Source organism: Branchiostoma floridae, chromosome 16, assembly GCF_000003815.2.
Source record: "Branchiostoma floridae strain S238N-H82 chromosome 16, Bfl_VNyyK, whole genome shotgun sequence".
Classification (NCBI taxonomy): Eukaryota; Metazoa; Chordata; class Leptocardii; order Amphioxiformes; family Branchiostomatidae; genus Branchiostoma; species Branchiostoma floridae.
Window position 1 is genome coordinate 339,693 of NC_049994.1, and position 20,653 is coordinate 360,345.

General features: G+C 40.5%; 1 protein-coding gene across 1 annotated transcript; it reads right to left on the bottom strand.

Moving 5' to 3' along the window:
- Nucleotides 1–376: 376 nt before the first annotated feature.
- On the bottom strand, nucleotides 377–15,328 carry LOC118403642. Its single transcript, XM_035802413.1, has 5 exons — nucleotides 15,155–15,328; nucleotides 4,526–4,604; nucleotides 3,619–3,682; nucleotides 2,181–2,308; nucleotides 377–1,341 (listed from the first exon to the last, which is right to left on the bottom strand). The coding sequence occupies exons 1-5, from the start codon at nucleotides 15,258–15,260 to the stop codon at nucleotides 1,242–1,244; spliced, it is 477 nt and encodes a 158-aa protein (XP_035658306.1). The 5' UTR covers nucleotides 15,261–15,328; the 3' UTR covers nucleotides 377–1,241.
- Nucleotides 15,329–20,653: the final 5,325 nt, after the last annotated feature.

Consider the following 20,653-nt stretch of genomic DNA (forward strand, 5'->3'; position numbering starts at 1 on the left):
AGACTAACATGCTGTGACGAAATGGTGATTATATCTGGTAACCTTACACATGTTTTAAATGCTTTGCTGAACGTTTACCTTTCATTTTCAAATGGTCGTTCTCTGAAGATACCATGACAGTCGCTGCAGACGCTATGATAGGCATTTATACGTGACAGTTTTAAGATATGCTTAGAATATTTTTCTTCTCATTCTGTACATTTTTTGTAAATTTCATTTGTCTCGTCGTTGTCAGTAGGGCTAACAGTAACTGGTAGTTTGGCAGCCCTGGCTGTGTATGGTGAACAGCCAAACTAATTAATCAAACCAGATCACAGATCTACGATTAGTAGTATTTGCTATCATAAATAAATACTGGTAGACAGTTTGGACAGACTGGTTTTTCAATCATATAATTCAACTCTTTAGATACATAGAAAGCGGCAATGTGCACAGTAAATCTTGGAGACGTCGCATGACGTTTTCTTTAAAATACGGACTATGCCATACATCTAATTAAAAAAATAATGGTATTTACTATGTCAACTAATATCTATAAAGGCAGATGCAATGGTAGTCCCATTTATTTTTCTAAACCTTAGCTGCAGTGAGTTGCTATCAATTGTGTTATCTATGGAGCCCATACCTCTCTTTCCACGACCTAGCCCTTTTACCTCCCCAACCGAAGTCAGGTACCCATTTTTACAACATAGCTGTCCCATTACCACACTCACAACATCGGTGACATGTCAGGGGATTCAAACCTGGGACCGTTGGAATCTGGGCCAGACAGACTAACCATTCATCCAACGGAACCCCACGGATATCTACATAGATGATAATATATAAACACACCTTAAGTGTAAGTTGCTATTTTACCAATGGAAATGTAAGACTATAACAGTGATCTCCTTTTTTTTAAATCAATCGAGTGTATTCTTCCAGCATCGCTATCTCGACAATATTCATAGTCAATAACATGAATTTGTTGACTTTGCAAACTCGCCCAAAGAAGTTTCATTATTGAAAGGTTGCTAACACTTTACTAAAATTGCAAACACTGACACTTTCATGCTAAGACACTTCAGGCAGTAGAAATGAAATTGTAATACTCTCTTAAGAAGAAGATTGACTCCCTACAATATAAACAAGGTTGTATCAGTCTTAGAGATATTTAGATTGTGATGAAAGTAGAACGTAAAAAGGCGACGTCTGCATCAAAAGGAAACGACTGTTCACCAGAACGAAGCGTCTCTATCCTCCTACGGATAGTCGATGTAGAAGTCTGTACACTGGTAGTAGACGGGTGCGGCCTGCGGGTTCCGTGTTATGTACGCCACCTGTATGGTATTGATGAGGGCCCTGCCAAAGCAAATTGGGAGAGAAGTTTATACTAGGGCTGGTACCGGTACAGAAAATTCAGGTCCAGGTCCGGTTCAGGTCCAGAGGATTAGGTCCCGGTCCGGACCTGAACCTGGATCTAATTCAGTATGTGAAAACGTGTGAATGCGCAATACTAAGATCAATGGTCCATTCCGCTACAAAGAAATCTGTTTGGTGGAGTATTTGAGTCCCACTGGCTACAAGGCTAACTGCCACTATACGTTTGACTGTAAAACTTGGTAGAGATTACAATAAACTCTACTCTGCTTCGCTCTTGTTATTTTCGTCAATCTGTAATCCCCAAACATGTGAATTTCTGCCGATTAACCTCTTCATTTTCTAATAGATCTAACATCCGGTCCACCTTCCGGTCTACCGAATCTTTACAGGTCTGTTTTTTCTGGACCAGTCCAATTAGAACATCCGGTAGCGGTACCCATCCCTAGCTTATACAGTTACCTTTGTTTTTTTCATAAATCTTCAAGACAATCAAACATACTAAAAATACTAAAATCACTGATTAACCAATTGAAGTACTGCTATAACTTCTTGAAATACGTTAGCTTAAGAAATACCAACATAACGTTATACGATACAGAAATTCTATACATTTGTCGTCAGTAGTTGGTAATTTGTAATATTGGCGAACGCCCATGATACAGGCATGTCACACATAACACACAAACACATGCCTGCTCACAAACACAAACAAACACACACACACACACACACACACAAGCACATACTGACGTCCACACATATAATTGCACACAAAGACACGCCCACACTCACACACAAACACAAGGAACAGTACTTACCCTGTAAATTTAGGAATGGTGATGTTGACAGAGTACAGGGTAAGGGACGGTTCACCATTGTCGGGTATCTTTTCCAGCGGTGTGAATTTCCCCGTTCTGCCTGCCCGGAAACTGATAGTGAACTCTCCCTACAAAAAATAGAAAAAAGGCCTAGACATTCTTCAACCAATACAAATACAAATGAATGAATATATAATACACTTCCCTAAAGGAATCCTGTTCAAAACAGAGTATTAGACAGTTAGAATTTTCATCGAGCAGTAACTACTTTTTAAAGGTAAAAACCCGTGCCTCCAAATGAATGAATGAATGAATGAATGAAGACCTTTATTGTACAATTTTGCCCAACCGGGCTAAGTACAGGTCACAACAAGTCAGGATATATACATACATAAAAGTGTCACAAATCTAGTCTAACACAAAAGTTCGGCTTCTTCTCGCTTCTTGGTAATAGTGAAAATGTAGGACTGTATGGGTTTCGCTATTGTCGGTTTGTCAAAACGCATGAGAAATATAAACTTGTCAGTGCTACTCATGTGTCTAAAATGAGGGAATCTACTTTCTATATAACTAAATAGAGTATTTCTATCATTCGCATACATATCGCAATCAACAGTGAAGTGCACTTCATCTTCTACCATGTTTGAGGTACAAAATTGGCAGACGCTTTGTTCTAGCCTATCTCAAGCAACGTCGAGATTATTGACCAAGAACCACGTAAGGCCCACAGAAAGATCAAACAAGCAGTTCACATCGAGTTGGAAGGTGCCCAAGTCCTACGTATCTCTACTCCGCAAGGAGGCAGGGTGAGGGGCAGAAGATCCACGCAAGTCTCGACCTAGTTCTCGCAACTCTCGCGAGAACTAGGCCACTCCGTGAGCAAGATGGACTGATAGCCATCGAAAATTTGGAAGTACGTGTGTTTACATTTAAAAGGTAGTCACTGCATTATGAAAATTCTATTAACTGTGTGCATACGTGACTAATGAATCAAAACTGCATTAAAGATTAAAAATTTTGTGAACATTGATAAATGCTTTAAAGTTGTAACACAATTCAGTGTTGTGCATTTTATTCAGATTGAGGCCCAAACCGTGTTGGTCATACTTCGTAAGAATGATAGGATAGGACGTCCCGTCCCTTGGATAGGACATAAGATGGAGGTCCCGTGTCTGGGGAGAGCCATACTCCTGACACGCTAAAGAACCCACAACACGTGCGATGATGCGGTGTGAGTGGCTCAAAACCTACAGTCTCTTGGCCGCACATGGGGCAATAATTGTCGTATTGAGGTCACCTGAGTGGCGCCGAATGGCAGCTCGCACCAGACCCTTGTGATTCAGCCCCGCCTATTGTAAGCTCCTCGCAATTCAGCCCCTGGTTGCCAAGAGAGAGTAGTCGGCCCACCCAATAACAATAAAAAATAACGATACTGTACCGGAGATGATGGGTTATAATGATCCAGGTTCTTCTGTATCGTCACGGTTTGACTGGTCCCTGTCCTGTTAACAACGGTGAACACAACAGTTATACATCGAATATAACCCGTAACTAAATGGAAAATTGATCATTCTTTTTTTAATCATTCTTTTTTTCCAAACACAAGGTACAAACATAGAACAATAATACTGAAAGGACATGTGGAACACAAAGAAATATAAATAAAACTAGAAAACAATCAGGATAACTCATAGCAATGAACACATTTGGCTATAACAAGGAAATGATAAATTGAAGCTGTATTATCTGTCAGTCAGTCTATACAGACTATGACACTTATCTACGCAAAAAGAGTATAAGCCAAAGAGACGACTGTATTAATAGCATGTTATTCACTAAAGCTATTTCCCCCCATTGATCAATGTGTTTATTTATTTCATCTTTAACATAGTTATACATATGATCAAACCCGTAAAGAATTTGAAAATTAATAATTCTTAATTGACAATGAAGACATAAAATCCCCTTCAACAGGGCAGTTCTGACTAATTCACATTAAAAAAACAGCAGTTATTTGATCCCTCCTCCTCCTGTTATTTGACAACATTTATGCGTAACGTTGTAAGTCACTCATGTAACGTTATGTGGCCGAATTCTAGACACCGCGTTATCTGTGAGCAGCGACACCTAACAAGTTATAGCTGCAATGCAATGCAGACTAGTCGGAATTGAATATCATGACGAAGGTGACAGACTGTCACCAAAACGTCGGTTTCGAATAAGAATAAAGAGTCGTAAGTCGTTATTCATCTGATATTACAAGGGAATAAGTCAGATTTTCAATGCAATACTTATTTTCATGACAATTGAACGAATAGTTAGTTGTATCTGGTAGTTATACTTACAGAAAGGCTATAGTTGCCTTTTTGGGGGGAGCTGGCCTCTGTCCACAGGGTCCACTAGTCAGGCCACAGTCAGGAGATCCTGAAACACAAAGACAACAGCATTCGTCATCGAAGGTAAACATCTAAACATATCATGTTACTACCAATTTTATTCCAAAAAGTCGCTGTTTTAGAGGTAAAGTACATACCTTAATTTTTCGATATCTCACAGCACATTTTGATCACGGAGAATGACCCAGTCTCAATCTCGCGAGAGAACACGAGAATAGGTCAGGCTTGCGTGAATCATCTGCCCCCCCCCCCCCCCGAGAAGGGGTAGGTAGGACTTGGGCAGCTCCCGACCCTCATTTTGGTTCATATGTTGAATATATAATGTATTTTGTAACATTATGGTATTATTTATTTTGTCCAGATTTGATACTTGAAAATTCAAGATGGATATAACGGGGGGGGGGGGGACCAAAGTCCGGTAAGGTCCAATGTCCGGTAACGTTTTAAAAATCATTGTTGCGGAGACATGCATGGGTAGCTGCGCATGATAAGTACAACTAGTTATGGGCTAAACCTTGTTGTAAATAACTGCAAAGCGGAAGTATGTGTTGAAGTTCGTAAGTCCCAGTAGATAAAGATCGAAAAAATTGCACAAGTTTCACGCCTTCCGTACAGGCTGACGAGGGAACTTGCTGAGAACATGGTCTTCGAAACTGTTGAATTATACTTCGTACAATGCATCATGTGATAATATGTCACCACATACATGAAGGTTATTTATTAAACTTTCCATTGAAAACACAGATGAGTCTTGTCTTTGTCTTTACCTTGGATAATCGGAGCTAAAATGATGACCACTGTTTCCACTCCATTGTGGCGCGCCATTTTGAGTACATAGAAGACTCCATTCAATAAGTCGTAGCACAGTCACGATACGTCAAATCGAGCTATTATATGTGTCCCCGTGATCTAAAAGAGTCAGGCAAGCGTGTGTAGGTCAGTTGAGATTTCAAAAAGTAGTTCAAGACGAGATTCGTTTCGTCAAAGTTGACCTTCTAAGTACTCATTTTGGCGAGCGTACCTCGTGTTTTACGGTCTGCATGGGGGTTTCCAGGTGACCGATGTGATACTTCCGGATCAAACCAACTACCCAAAACAAAACACGCAATACTCTACCAATGATTACCGATTGAGTACCCTCAGTTTGGAGAATCGTATGTATCTCAGTCAAAACACTTTAGACAGCTTAATTAAACAGACCAGATCTAGGTTTTATCAGTTATCTTATTAAACCTTATTGGTTCATCCCAACTGACCCGAGACTTTGCACTACAAGTGACCGAATGAAAGTTTTACCTCTGAATATTATCTGTCATATTGCCATCATATATATATATATATATATATATATATACAAGAAGTTCCACAGATCTACCATATATGTATATATATATATATATATATATATATATATATATATATATATATATATATATCCTCATATAACTTAACTGTATTTGAACCAGAATTCTGGAAAAGCCTTAAAGCTATTCCGACGACACTGTATCATTCAAATGATACAGGGTAATACACAATGTGCATACAGCGATCTATGGGGTGTATCATTCAAATGATACAGGTTAAGATACAAGCAACTGGTTAAACATTCAAAGGACAAACTCCATGGGAAAGACTAAGCTATTCCGACAGTGTATCATTCAAATGATACAGGGTAATATACAGCGATCTAAAGGGTGTATCATTCAAATGATACAGGATAAGATACAAGAATCCCAACTGGTGCAACATTCAAAGGACAAACTCCCCGGGAAAGACTATTATATATGATACAGTTGTAGAAAGGCGCTGTTCCATCCATATTAACCTCCTTTAATAACAGAAAGTTTCGACTGGCGGGAGGACAACTGTGTCAATTTATAAGACGCAGTTGTAGAAAGGCGCTGTTTTATCCGTATTACCTCCTTCAATGACAAAGTTTCGACGGGAGGACAACTGTCAATTTATATGAACGAATGTTACACCTTCAGGATTCTTGTATCATTTGAATGATTCACCCACTAGATTGCTGTATATTGCCTTGTGTCATTTCAATTATGCACTGTTGGGATATCTTAGTTTTTCCCTCTGTCCTTTGAATGTTACACTTTTAGGATGCTTGTATTTTAACCCGTATCAATTGAATGATATACCCTTTAGATCGCTGTATATTACCCTTTCTCATTTGAATGATTCGGCATATGTTCGTCTTTCCTTCTGTCTTTTTGTTTGAACCTTTATTCATTCACGAGAAGCTCAAATCGGCCAGCAGGCCGCGGAGGTCATGAGGTCATGAGGGAGGTCAGATAAAATATAATAGAAATACAGATTACATTGAGTACTAACAAATCCATCAACCTATATCACTACACATTAGAGCTGGGTACCGGTACAGAAAATTCAGGTCCGGTTCAGGTCCATGTCCTTTGAATGCTACACCTATGCTAGGATTATGCTAGGATTCTTATATCTTAACCTACATCATTTGAATGATACACCCTCTAGATCGTTGGATATTATTCTGTATCATTTGAATGATATACTGTCGGGATATCTTGATTTAATTGATTTGATTTATTTTTTTTGCACAATTTTTAAAAAAGATAACACAAATTAAAGGATGAAAGGACGTGCAGGGGGAGAACAGATATTTTGATTCAAACTATTCCAACTTTGCGGGCATTTGAACTTGGCGTTTTTACTTGGATCTGATTTAGGTTGTTCCACTGTCCAGTGCTGTAGTGATAGAAAAGGCCATAGAATTGCTTTGGTACACAAGAACTTGTTTATTGTTTTGTGGACGAAAAGACAACTTTGTAGTTTGTTTATATCATATATAGTCATTACTTTTAGATTATAAAAAAAGATTCAGAAGGGAATGTGTACGAGACAACTTAGTCTTAGTCTTTCCCTCTGCCCTTTGAATGTTGCACCAGTTGGGATTCTTGTATCTTGATAACGTGTATCATCTGAATGATGCACCCTTTAGATCAATGTATATTCCCCTGCGTAATTTGAATGATACACCCTCTAGATCGCAATATATTACCTGTTTCATTTGTATGATACACTGTCGGAATAGCTTAGTCTTTCCCTTTGTCCTTTGAATGTTGCACCAGTTGGGATTCTTGTATCTTATCCTGTATCATTTGAATGATACACCCTTTAGATCGCTGCATATTACCCTGTATCATTTGATTGATACACTGTCGGAATAGCTTAGTCTTTCCCTTTGTCCTTTGAATGTTGCACTAGTAGGGATTCTTGTATCTTATCCTGTATCATTTGAATGATACACCCCTAGATCGCAATATATTACCTGTTTCATTTGAATGATACACTGTCGGAATAGCTTAGTCTTTCCCTTTGTCCTTTGAATGTTGCACCAGTTGGGATTCTTGTATCTTATCCTGTATCATTTGAATGATACACCCCTAGATCGCAATATATTACCTGTTTCATTTGAATGATACACTGTCGGAATAGCTTAGTCTTTCCCTTTGTCCTTTGAATGTTGCACCAGTTGGGATTCTTGTATCTTATCCTGTATCATTTGAATGATACACCCCTACATCGTTGCATTTGAATGATACACTGTCGGAATAGCTTAGTCTTTCCCATTGAGTCAGCTTTGAATGTTGCACCAATTGGGATTCTTGTATCTTAACCTGTATCATTTGAATGATACACCCCTACATCGTTTCATTTGAATGATACACTGTCGGAATAGCTTTAAATTGGCACAGCTGTCCTCCCGCCGAAGTCTTAAACTGTTCCTGTAACTTCTTGTTGTAAAGGAGGTTGTCTCTTTCACCGCCTAAGTCCGTCGGTTTATGTGCATGGTTTCATGCGCTTCTACCGACAGTGTGTCCCGGAAACAGATGCGTTTTACTTTGTGATCGGGTACCGCAAAACCCCCATGTGGTGCGTATTTCAGCCGGAAACATGGCGGCTAGAAACATGGCGGCTTCCGAAAAATCTGAGTTAGGCCAAACTTTGAGGTGGTACCCGTCAATCTAGTAAAAGTCTAATTCATCTTGTGAGGTACACAAGGTTCTCTGAGCCTTCATCGTTACGTGGACATATTTGATGACCTGATTTGACGAATTGTAACTGTGTTACGACTGACTGAATGGAGTCTTCTATGTACTCAAAATGGCGCGCTACACCATCGCTGCATCCGCCATTTTGACTAATCACGTGATTCTCGTCATGTGATCATTCGAACGTAACACAAGACGACTCGCAGCTGTTCGGAACAACTCACAACACAGCTTCAAGTTACGTGCAGTTTTGCGCTTTTCCGCATGTCGTCGCGGTAAGTTGACATCTCTGGATTATTCCTTGGACGTTTCCGTTTGTATAAGTTATATTTTGACAACGAAACATGTGATACGGGAACGAAAACATAAAAATTCTCACTATACATGACTTCTCGTTCGATTGAATGCCCATATTTAATTCGAACTCCACAAGGTTAAAGAATTAATCGCGTATTATTATCGTAATTTGTTGAGTACAAGTTGAAATACTTAAGTCGTGTTGGCCATGAGCAAACAAGTAAACAAACAAGTAAACAAACAAACAAACAAAGAGGTGCATTTTCTTTTTAATATCTGATTGATGGTGTATTATTTGGGAAGGGAAATCTCAGTTCATAAACGACATTTGTCTCATTGTCAGATGGCGTCAAGGAGGAAAAAATATAACCAGGAAGACATGGATAGAGCTCTACAAGCATTGGAAGAGACAGACGAACACACACTCAATAATACAGCAAAGGAATATGGTATTCCTCAATCAACACTGCATGACAGAGTAACGGGCAAATCGAAAGAAAGGATGGGCAGACCCTCCATCCTCTCACCAGAGGAGGAGGGGGCCCTCGTGGTCTATGCCAAGTATCTGGCAGAGAAGGGGTTTCCCCCTACAGTCAGGGTGATCAAAGCCCTTGCTTTTGAAGTGGAGAAGAAACGTGCCAAAGGAAGGGGAGAAGAACCTCGCTTCAAGGACTCCGGCCCCGGGAAGAGATGGTGGAAGGGATTTAAAGGCCGCCATCCCGACCTCAGCTTAAGGTCACCAGATCAACTCGACAAGGAAAGAGCGGCCTTTTCCACAGCCGGCGTAGTCTTTGAACACTTCGAACGACTGGAGCAAATTCTGACGGATGCAAAAGCCAAGGACAAAAGACCGCATGTTATCTACAATGCAGACGAAACTGGCATGGATTTGTCGGCTAAAGTGTCCAAGGTCATTGTTCCCAAGGGCTGGAAGAGATCTCCGTCACGACGAGTCGGTGGCCGTGACCATGTGTCGGCACTTGTGTGCATCTCAGCGGCAGGGCAGACAGTGCCGCCCATGATCATATATAATAAAGCGTTTCCGGGGGGGAAATACACTGAGGGCGGACCGGCTAACGCATTGTACGCTTACTCCGACTCAGGTTTCATTGATGATGAGCTGTTCGAGAGATGGTTCAAGCTATCTTTTCTCAAGCACTGCACAAGCGACAGGCCAGTAATCCTTATCCTGGATCAGCACTACAGTCATATCACGCTTAGAGTGCTAGAGGATGCAATTCAAAACGACGTTATAATCTTAGGTCTCCCCCCTCACACGACCCACTTCCTCCAGCCCCTTGATGTGAGTGTGTTCGCGCCACTCAAGAAGAAGTGGGCCATGACCCTGGAAGTGATGCAGGCAGCGAACACCTCATTTCATGTTACAAAACGGAACTTTGCTAACATATTTAGTTCAGTTTATGACAACGCCATCAATCCTGCCATCATCAAGACATCGTTTGCAAAAACGGGAATTTATCCATTTAATGACGAGGCCGTCGATGACAAATGGATCCGAATGTCTGCAGCGGAGTTGGGGGAGTCAACTTCCACCACGGCGACTCCAACTGCCGCGTCATCCACCACGGCAACTCCAACTGCCACGGCCACGTCGTCCACCACGGAAACTCCAACTGCCACGGCCACGTCGTCCACCACGGAAACTCAAACTGCCACGGCCACGTCGTCCACCACGGAAACTCCAACTGCCACGGCCACGTCGTCCACCACGGAAACTCCAACTGCCACGTCGTCCACCACGGCGACTCCTTCCGCGATGACTCCAACTGCCGCTTCTTCTTCTCAACAGGACAGAACACCTGCCAGTGCTTCCAATACTGCTTGCCCAACATGTAATGCGGCATGTACAGTTTGTAACCCGCTGCAAAGTCCGTTGATTCAAACTCTCATCCCACCGGAACTGCATGATATCCTCATCCCAATACCACCAGCAAAAAAGTCATCACGCTGCAATCTCAACAGACGACTGACTGGTAGAGTGTTAACGCACTCTGAAGTAATGGAAGAGATGCGGTTGAAAGAGAAAGAAAAGAAAGAAAAGGAAGAAAAGAAAGAACGAAGGAAAGAAGAGATGAAGAAGAAACGCGAGGAGAAGGAGCAGAAAGAGTTGGAAAAGAGGCTGCAGAAAGAAAAGAAACAAGCCGAGAGTGTAAAGAAGTTGGCAGAAAAGGAAGAGAGAAAACGAAAGAGACAGGAGCTTGCGGAGGCAAGGAAGAAACAACGCATAGAAGGGAAAGAAAACCAGCGCCCTACTAGGCCACGAGACGTAAGAGTACGTATCAGGCACATGTTTTTTTCCATATTCAATATCTAATCTTTCAAAATGTTTTTCCCAGTTCGATAATGTTTATCATTTCGGACAATCCGACTCAATTGATGGAGGTATTCTGGTTCATTTGCTATATACATTTGCTATATTCAGAATTTTGGATTGTAATAAGAGTGTAGCGAACACAGAAACAATAGAATACGTGGTCTTGTGAGCATAACTACATATATCTATAGTTCTCTTTACTATGATCTTAGTTATGAATGATGTCTATGTTTTAGTTATAAATGAATTTTTTCTCGTCGAATCAGTTTTACTTTCATGGTTTGTTGTTATACTCGGCCACAGGAAGGTTCCAGTCGTAGCCGTCCCGTGAAGCCGCCGTCGTGGTATGCAGAATACGAAATGGGCCAGGGAGAAGATGAAGAAGCAGAGTAAAGAAGATTCTAGTGTACCCTTAAATCCACACGATTGATAGCGTTCCTCTTACGCCTATGATCGGTTTACAGAATTGAAAACTTCAATTTTTGGAGTAAAGATTTTGCTGTTTGTAGACCGTATTCGCTTGTTCAGTAGGACTGCAAGGTCGTCAGAATTCAGTACGGGGAGTTTTGATCTTCTGTATCTTCGTCTGTAACAGTTCCAAGTTCTTATCTCAGCTATGATAGAAATTTAAGATGAACAAATTCACAATGTTCGTATGTGCACGGATCTATACATGGAACCGTTTCCGCCTTTCACCGTAAACGTGTAACGTTACATCCTATCACTACCAGTGCCCTCAGTGCGGCGAAAACTGTTATTATCGTATCGTTTAGCTATCTATTTCATTACATCGAAAAATGTTTAAGATATACCTGTTAACAAAAGTTTGTATTAATGTTCTTCCACTACGAGCAAAATACTGAGGCGTTTGGGCGTAACGGTAGGTTTCAAGCGTAAGATTCTGCAGGTCAAATAAACAGACTGTCAGATATACTGTTACCGTAGACTCTCACTAGTGCGAGTGTTCAGTGCTTTATTTCTTCGGTAAATATCATTATAGGGCTGGTTTTTCAGACGTTAGCCTAAAAAGAAAAGACAGAAGGCAGACCACAATTGTGGCGGCGTGTGTGTCATGCTAAAACTAGTAACAAAATTTCCTAAAGCCGTCTCTTGACAGTCAGCAATATTACGTGCTAGAAGATAACATCAAGTACCATAATTGCAGACTGTCGTTGTTGATCAAGAAGATCGTTACGTACCTGGGACATCCTCATCTTCAGACCTGACAAACGTGCTCACTTGACGTTTCTGTCACAGTCAAATAGTCAGTCGCAAGGATGGGAAAATGACTAGTCGGCTGGACGATGACAATATGTACACACGAACTACTATTTATCTACCCCTTTTTTATTCATTTACTCACCTTAGTTTATCTCTTTAATTTTTGAAATGTCATATATTATTAAGTTTTTATGCACCGTCAGGAGTTGAAACAATATGCAACATCAACGAATGAATTACTCTTACTCTAGTCCCCTTTTTAAAAAAATGTAAATGTCCCGAGCCACTTGTAAACATACCTTGACGATACCAATCGTCTCGGTGCAGGTGTAGCACGCGGGATACAACAAACGTTTGAAAGCGATTAAAGGTTGTCAGTAACTAAAGCTAAATGATTCTTCCTACATTGCGTATTTAAGACACATAACATTTCTTTATTCCTGCAACAAACATCTGAGCCATGGCTGAGACAATAGTGGCAACCGTACCACCCCCCATCGCAGTGCTGTTTGCTCTTGGTATAGGCCGATGACCCGTGTTATCACCTTACAGTTTCCGCCGGGTCAGCAGTTTGCATGGAATTTTACAAACTGTAGTCCACTCATCATAGTTACTCACTTTGTTATAGCTGTAGCAGGCCCGAAAGAGATCGACCCAAAGGCAAGGTTATTGGAACATAAGAACAGATCTGCCGCAGGCCCACAGGACGATGTTTTTCATGACTTTATTTTGATCGCAGCTATCGTGAGTGTATCGGCGTAATGAAACAAATGGACCATGTATGTAAATTTCGGAACAGTGTAGTAATGTTTTGTGTTATTTTGCGCACATGGGATAATCAAACGTAGCCAGAAATGACTTCTTAGTTACATTACCGGAGTTTGGACCCCCTTTTTGTGCTGGAACGTTCCACTGGAACGCGAGCCAAAAACCTTCCGTAAGTTTTGTGTGTGGCCAAACCACAGTGCGGAACGCTACCGTTAGATGAACTATATGTCTGTACAGCTTAAGCCATAGTTATATAGCTGTTAGAAGATGTAAGTTTGTTTTTGATGGGTTCAAGGTAAAATTGACAAGGACAAAAGCCATGCGCATTCACTTAGAACAGTTACCGGACTTTGGACTCCCCCCGTTAAGATGGCGAAGCCCAACTGGTATCTTATATATGCATGACGTCATTTTGACGTCATCAATGTTGATATTGGCAACATAAGTCGTAATAAACATTATTGTTCCGTTATCTGCACTTGTTAAATTTTTGTAACATACCTTGAAGTTTTCTGGGAATACTCCAATTTCACTGTTCCAGCCAATCAGGTCAAATTGATGATGTCATAATTACGTAATATTACGTCACTGTTAATAGTTCGTTTTAGAATTACAGTTGTCAGAAGAGGTGGGCCTCAAAAGCCCTGTAACGGTCTAGAGATTGAGGGTCGGAACTCACGTTGTTCTGAAGACGAATGAGTTTATTGGTAAGACAAGACAAGAGTACAAGTAAAAGTAAACGTGACCTACCTTTACGATCGGCGTTCTCTAACTGACTAACCAACTTTCAAAGTATAAACTGACTCATTCGATATTCTACTTTTGCCAACGGCACGTGCTCGGCCACCCGTGGATCATATGCTCTCACCACGTAACCCCCCGCGCGGCCGGCAGGTGCCGTGGCTACTTTCTAAGTATATATATATATATATATATATATACTGTTACAGCCCGGTCTGAATATGGTTAAGAATTGCCAGGAATAGAAAAGAAATTTCCTTCTGACGGCATTCCGGCTCATTCTTGCTCTCCTGTTCTTGCTTTACACCACACGCGTACCACCCCCAATTATGATACTAAATAGAGCCCCTGGATCTTTTGTTATCTCTATATACTCAAGGCTGTGCCCTACTTGTTCACTGTCCCTTGAACTCTGACAAAACCCCATTTTCTGTCATTAAAAATAATACCGTGGCACTGAACCAGCCTGATTTGATCACGGTTGATTGAGACAGTTCTGAAAGTTCACTAACAAGGGAATAGAAAACAAATGTTGGGAACGTAAGTTAAAATTGTGATTTGGGGATACTAAAAAAAGGCCCTGGATACTTAAAAGCTCCTGGTTGGTATCTCTATTACCCCCTCACATTAGGCGCGATTCGATCGGACGACGAGTCTTCGAGCTCTAATTTACGAGGAGGCATGACCCTGACGCCGACGAAGAAATGGCAGAGTTCCCCCTTCCCGTCAGGGTCATGTTTTTTATGTCATAACTGGACCGCCGTAACGTTCGATACAGGTGTTCCGGACCGTGTGCTAAAAAGCTGTATCACACAGAATTCGAGGTTGTATCACACAGGCTTCCATCTAATAATTCGAACGTACCCTGCCCACGCCAAGTGTGGTGCGGTCGAAAGATCGAATACCTGATTCGGACGTTGGAACATTGCTGTTGTAACATTTTTTGTTCGAGGGCACCAAATTTGTTCAACTTCTGGCGCATTTTGCATCAAAACATGGGTTTTCTCAGGTGGGTATGACATAAATGAAATACAACACGGTGTATTCCCTATCACCCTCGGTCCCAGCCATCCCGCGGGTCGGATCGCCCTCCGGCCTTCGGACGATCCTTCCCGCGGTCGGGTGATACCTCAGGTAATACAGAATACATTGTGTTGAATTCTTTATTTATCTCACCGGGTTTGTTTATGCCTGTCATCGACCCCCGCTGATGAGGACTGATCAGACACATGTGGGCCCAGGTACCGGCCAGGAACAACAGAAACACCGCTACGGTCTTCATGCTAACTGCGATCCTCGCAAAAACGCTGTAGAACCTACTAAATCTTGTCTGTTTCCCAACAGCTTGCTTGTTTTATGTAGCTAAAACCAGCTATACTGGATTTTCTGGCTGGGTGGGTCAGAGGTCACAGAGTATTAAACAGTACATTGTATCTATGTCACTTGTCCTTACCCTGTCCAACAAGTCCACACAGTAGGCTACTGTTTCGCAAAGTTTTGGATGTCTTCAGTTGTTGGTCATGTCATCAGAGAAAAAGCTATTGGAAAACGGGAAAGTGTGTTCGAGTATAACATTATCCATTTTAGATCGTGCCATCCTTAAGAATTAGAAGTTATATTCATGTACAAACGGAACTTGTATAGAACAAACGCGGTGTAAATTACACTGTAAAGCTGGGAAGAGACTTCGTTTCGTAAGTCACAAATTAAACAAACATTGAAATGAGAGGAGCATCACTGACGAATCCGTTTTCTTTTTCATAGAGGCCGTGACAATTGTAGAAAGCGAAATATACATTCCTTGTTGTCACAATATGCTCCTTTTTCACCTCCATAACGCTATTTAATGTCTTTGTCTAATGTCGTCGAATTCGCGAATGTGTCCTAGTCACTGCGCCGCTTGTGCTGTCATCGGTCCCATCATTCCTACCAGGGAGGTTCCTACCGGCCCGCTAATTATAATAACCCCTACAAGACCCTCGTTCCTCTTTACATCCCTGCCTGTATCTTTGAGGTCCACTCTCGCTGCACTTGCGTCAAGCTTGTGTCACTGCGGGGTTCGTTCACTGCGTCACTGTTTTGTCTTCAATGGGAAATGTCATACATTTTATCTTTTGCATTTATCTAGTTCTTTCTTCATCAAAAGTTGGACATTTCATCATCAAGTAATTTGATGGCAAATAGTAGGTACTACCGTGCTCCGCGAATCGCTGATCAAGTAGTAGAAACCCCTCTAGCGTACTATTGACTCTATTTGTCCAATTTCTGCTATTTGGCCAGCGCTCCGTAGAGCCTGGTAAAGTCCGGGCTACTGGTACCCAAACTAGGCATGGATCAAAAGCGACCTCTATTTATCGTTTGCAGTACTGTTTCACGACTAGTAGTATGTCGTGTTTACTGTAGTATTATAACCGGTTAATAGGGGTCGCTTTTGATCCATGGGATATTTCCATTGACCTATGATCAGATGCACATGCTTCAATTTTACAATGTTACGTGTATATGATTGTGCATCTTACATGTTAATAAAGAGAATGAGTGACCACAGTACTGTGATATGGCATCCTAGTGACTACAAAACCATTAACACTAAAATTAGGCCCTTTCAAAGATTTCGAGGTCCGCTCTTTCCTCACACCTATGGATTGATGTTTCCTGTAGTACTTGTACGTGGGTCAGATATATATAGAGGAAGTGAACATCTGACAAACTTTTTGAAGGTGTGGTCATCTTGAAATCATCTCATCCAATATATAGAAATCTGGGCGACAAATTGAGATATTTGAATGTAAAGAGGATATATGCCTTTACCTTTATAAAACTAATGACGCCACTTTTTGTCACTTAACCCGCATCACTGTACTGTTATCATTTTGGAGCAGAAATGTGGATTCTGTACAATGTTTTCTTGTTCAACATTTCTTTTAGCAATAAATTTGGTGCACTTGTGTGTTCTTGTGTGTACAGAAAAGAACATAGTTTACGTTTCAACTGTCATCTATAAATACCACAATATGGTTAGCACTGGCCCCTAGACTACTCAGAGAGAATCAATCGTAGGTGTACATGTACGTCCAACCTCTACTGTATGTAAGTAAGAACAGATATCTTCTGTTGGTTATCTATACATCGTTTGCTTGTCAGACTTATTTTTACATTTCTCTGACCAAAGTAAGATAAAACTTGTTGGAAATTTCCACATACCTGTGTGGAATTCTTGTCTGTTAATGCCTTTTTCTTGTGCGATGAAAGAATCCACTCTCCGTTTCAACTCATTTTACCACAACATGGTTGTGAAAGTTGTAGCTATTTTGCCCCTAGATTGCTCACACACGCCATCTAATTCTATTGTAGATGCCCAGTATTTGTTGTCTGTTACTTTTCCGAAAATACCTAGCGTTAACATACCATTTCCTTTCATAAACATGTAGGTCCATTCTTTTCAAAGTTGTCTTGTTCTCTTTTGGTGGTCAGTAACAAATAACCATTGACAGAAAAGTTTCGTTCATAAACGTGTGTTTGTCTGTGACACGCCAATGGTATTGTTATTGACAGACACGTATCTCTAAGTGGTACAATGTTCAAGTCTACAATGTCTCATTTGCATACTTGTCTTACACCTTGGAGTACTTGAAAAACATCCATCTAACCCAGAAATAAGAGGAAGGTTCTTTAAAACAAGAAAAGACTACAAAAAGCTGGTAAAAAAGAAAAAACGTGACTTTCACCAACAGATAATGAACCAACTATCTTCACTCAGAGAAAGAAACCCGACTGCGTTCTGGAACTTATTGAATAAGTTGAAATCTGAGAAAGTGTCTGGGAGTAGCCAAATATCAGAGGAGGATTGGTTACAGCACTTTAGTAACCTGGACAAAGATTTAACAAATGGTTTCTGTAACATAGACGCTTCAACCACTGAAACCGTAGACACTTCATCCCCTTCAAATACAATCCCAATGGAGAGCTCCATATTAGACTCCCTTATAACAGAGAAAGAATTGGACACCGCTATATCAAATCTAAAAAACAAAAAATCTAGCGGTGGTGACATGATTAATAATGAAATGTTTAAATGTGGAAAACATATCCTAAAGAAACCACTTCTACATCTTTTCAATTCCTGTCTACAAAATAGTTACTTCCCTAAAGAATGGTCACTAAGTCATATTGTACCCATTCATAAATCCGGGGACACTTCTGTCCCAGACAACTATCGAGGAATATCCATTATTAGTTGTCTGGGAAAACTATTCTCATCTATTCTGAATACCCGTCTAGTTAATTATGCAGAACATTACAGCCTTTTCAAACCACAACAGGCCGGTTTTAGAAAAAACTTTAGAACAACTGACAACCTTTTCGTATTATCCACCTTAGTTAGCAAATATCTGAGCAAAAACGCACGAATTTATGCCTGTTTTGTAGATTTTAGCAAGGCGTTTGACTCGGTTTGGAGAGAAGGCCTTCTACTGAAATTAAACAAACTTGGATTAGGAGGGAAATTTCTACTCACTATAAAAGACATGTATTCCAAAACAACAAATTGTGTTAAAACTAGCCACGGCCTTACCGAAACTTTTGTAACTAACTGTGGGGTTCGACAAGGCTGTAATCTTAGTCCAACTTTGTTTAATTTATTCATAAGTGATTTACCAGATGTGTTTAATGACCATTCCTGTAACCCTCCTATATTGCACGATAAGAAAGTGTCATGTTTATTATATGCAGATGACCTGGTACTTTTGTCTGAATCTCAACAGGGTCTGCAAACTTCTCTAAGTAGATTAGAAAATTATTGTGAATCATGGAAGTTGAATGTTAATCTAAAGAAAACTAAAGTCATTGTATTTACGAAAGGTGGCCGCCTACCAAAAGACTGCCTTTTTCTATATAAAAGACATGTAGTAGAAATTGTTACAAATTATTGCTACCTGGGCATTGTTGTAAACTCAGCTGGCACGTTCAAGGCAAATAACAAATATCTGCACAGCAAAGGCCTGAGAGCCCTCTATGGAATCAACCAATCCCTTGGCAAAGCCGACGCTTCTATATCCGTAAGAAGCAAGCTATTTGACACATGCGTGAAACGTATTTTGTTGTATGGTTCGGAAATATGGGGTTCATTCAAAACTCCAAAATCATCACCAATTGAAGCTATCCATTTAAAATTTTGTAAACAATCATTGAATGTCCCCAGATCCGCATGTTACCTGGCCGTAATGGCAGAACTTGGAAGACACCCTCTTAAACTAGAAGCATCCCTTAACGCCATCAAACAGTATATTAGAGTACGACAGAACGTGCCAGCTGATAGTCTATCAGCAGATGCTCTTTTGTGTCAACGTAAACTGGACACATTAGGCGCTAAATGCTGGGCTTCTGGAGTCCGCAAGACGCTAGAGGAATGTGGTTTTGGCTATGTCTGGCACTCTCCCATATCATCTGTCCTAAATCCATCACAAATAATTCCATCCATCGACCAACGTTTAAAAGATATGTACCTTCAATCTTTCGTAACAGCAATGCACAGCAACAACAAATTACGAACATACAGATTACTTAAAACTACTTACAACGACGAGAAATACTTAAAGATTGCAAACATTCGGCACAGAACAGCCATCACAAAGCTCCGCATTAGTTCACATAGACTCCACATTGAAAAAGGCCGACATAACCACATTCCTCTGGAAGAAAGAATCTGCCAATACTGTAACTTGAATAAGATAGAGGATGAGTGCCATTTTATTGTTGAATGTACTTTATACAACAACGAAAGAAACGTCCTTTTTGAAAATATACAACTTATGTTCCCAAATTTCCGATACTTGAATACCACGGAAAAATTTATATTTCTCATGCAATTAGATAAGCCATATATTATTGATTCCATTTGTCCTTATGTTTATAACTGTTTTAAGAAGCGAGAAGAAGTTGAACTTGTACATACTTGAATGTATTAGCATATGTTGAGATGATAAGACACCTTTTTTTGTCAAAATTGTACCTTATCACTAGCGGTACGACCTGTACTTAGCTTGTTTGAGCACAAATGTACAATAAAGGTCATTCATTCATTCATATATTTCCATCCCCGCGAGCCCTCCTCATTCATTCCCGCCAGCCGTGACCTCAGAGTGACATCGTGCCGTGATCTACGTGTCCATGAATTCTGTAAGTATCAAACTCTTACCAACGTGTTATTTTGCAATCGATTTCCTTTGTTTTTGTACGTACCATACACGCCATGGTTTCTTGGTGTTTTTAGTTTTATGTTTATAATAGCGGGTCTTGATGGAAGATGGACTTGTTATGTGAGAAATTGTTCAAAATTTGCAAATTAAATGACTTCTGAAAATTGCAAATTATATGACTTTCCTAATTTAAAGTAAAGCTTATCGTTTTTCGTCGAATGATTTGCTGTTGATCCAAACGGAACAGGGACAGTTTTCTTGAGGTAGCTATAGCCATATGAGAAGCGATATTCTTCCCGCAGTTTTGTCAAACTGTTTTCCTGTTTGTATGGCAGATTTGTAGCTAGATTGGCTTTACCACAAGAATAAAACTGGGTAATAGAACCGAATAGTCGTGATCATCATTTTGTTTCCCCTCCCTACATCAGCTGAAGCTCCACCATGAAGCTGTTTGTCTGCATGATGCTGGTGACGATGG

Excerpts from the sequence above, each read along its gene's own strand:
- LOC118403642 (XM_035802413.1), bottom strand. The coding sequence starts at position 15,260 with ATGAAGACCGTAGCGGTGTTTCTGTTGTTCCTGGCCGGTACCTGGGCC. Across the intron at positions 4,605-15,154 it reads GACAGGCATAAACAAACCCG|GATCTCCTGACTGTGGCCTG; the intron begins GTGAGATAAATA and ends TTTGTGTTTCAG. Across the intron at positions 1,342-2,180 it reads ACCATTCCTAAATTTACAGG|GGCCCTCATCAATACCATAC; the intron begins GTAAGTACTGTT and ends TTGCTTTGGCAG.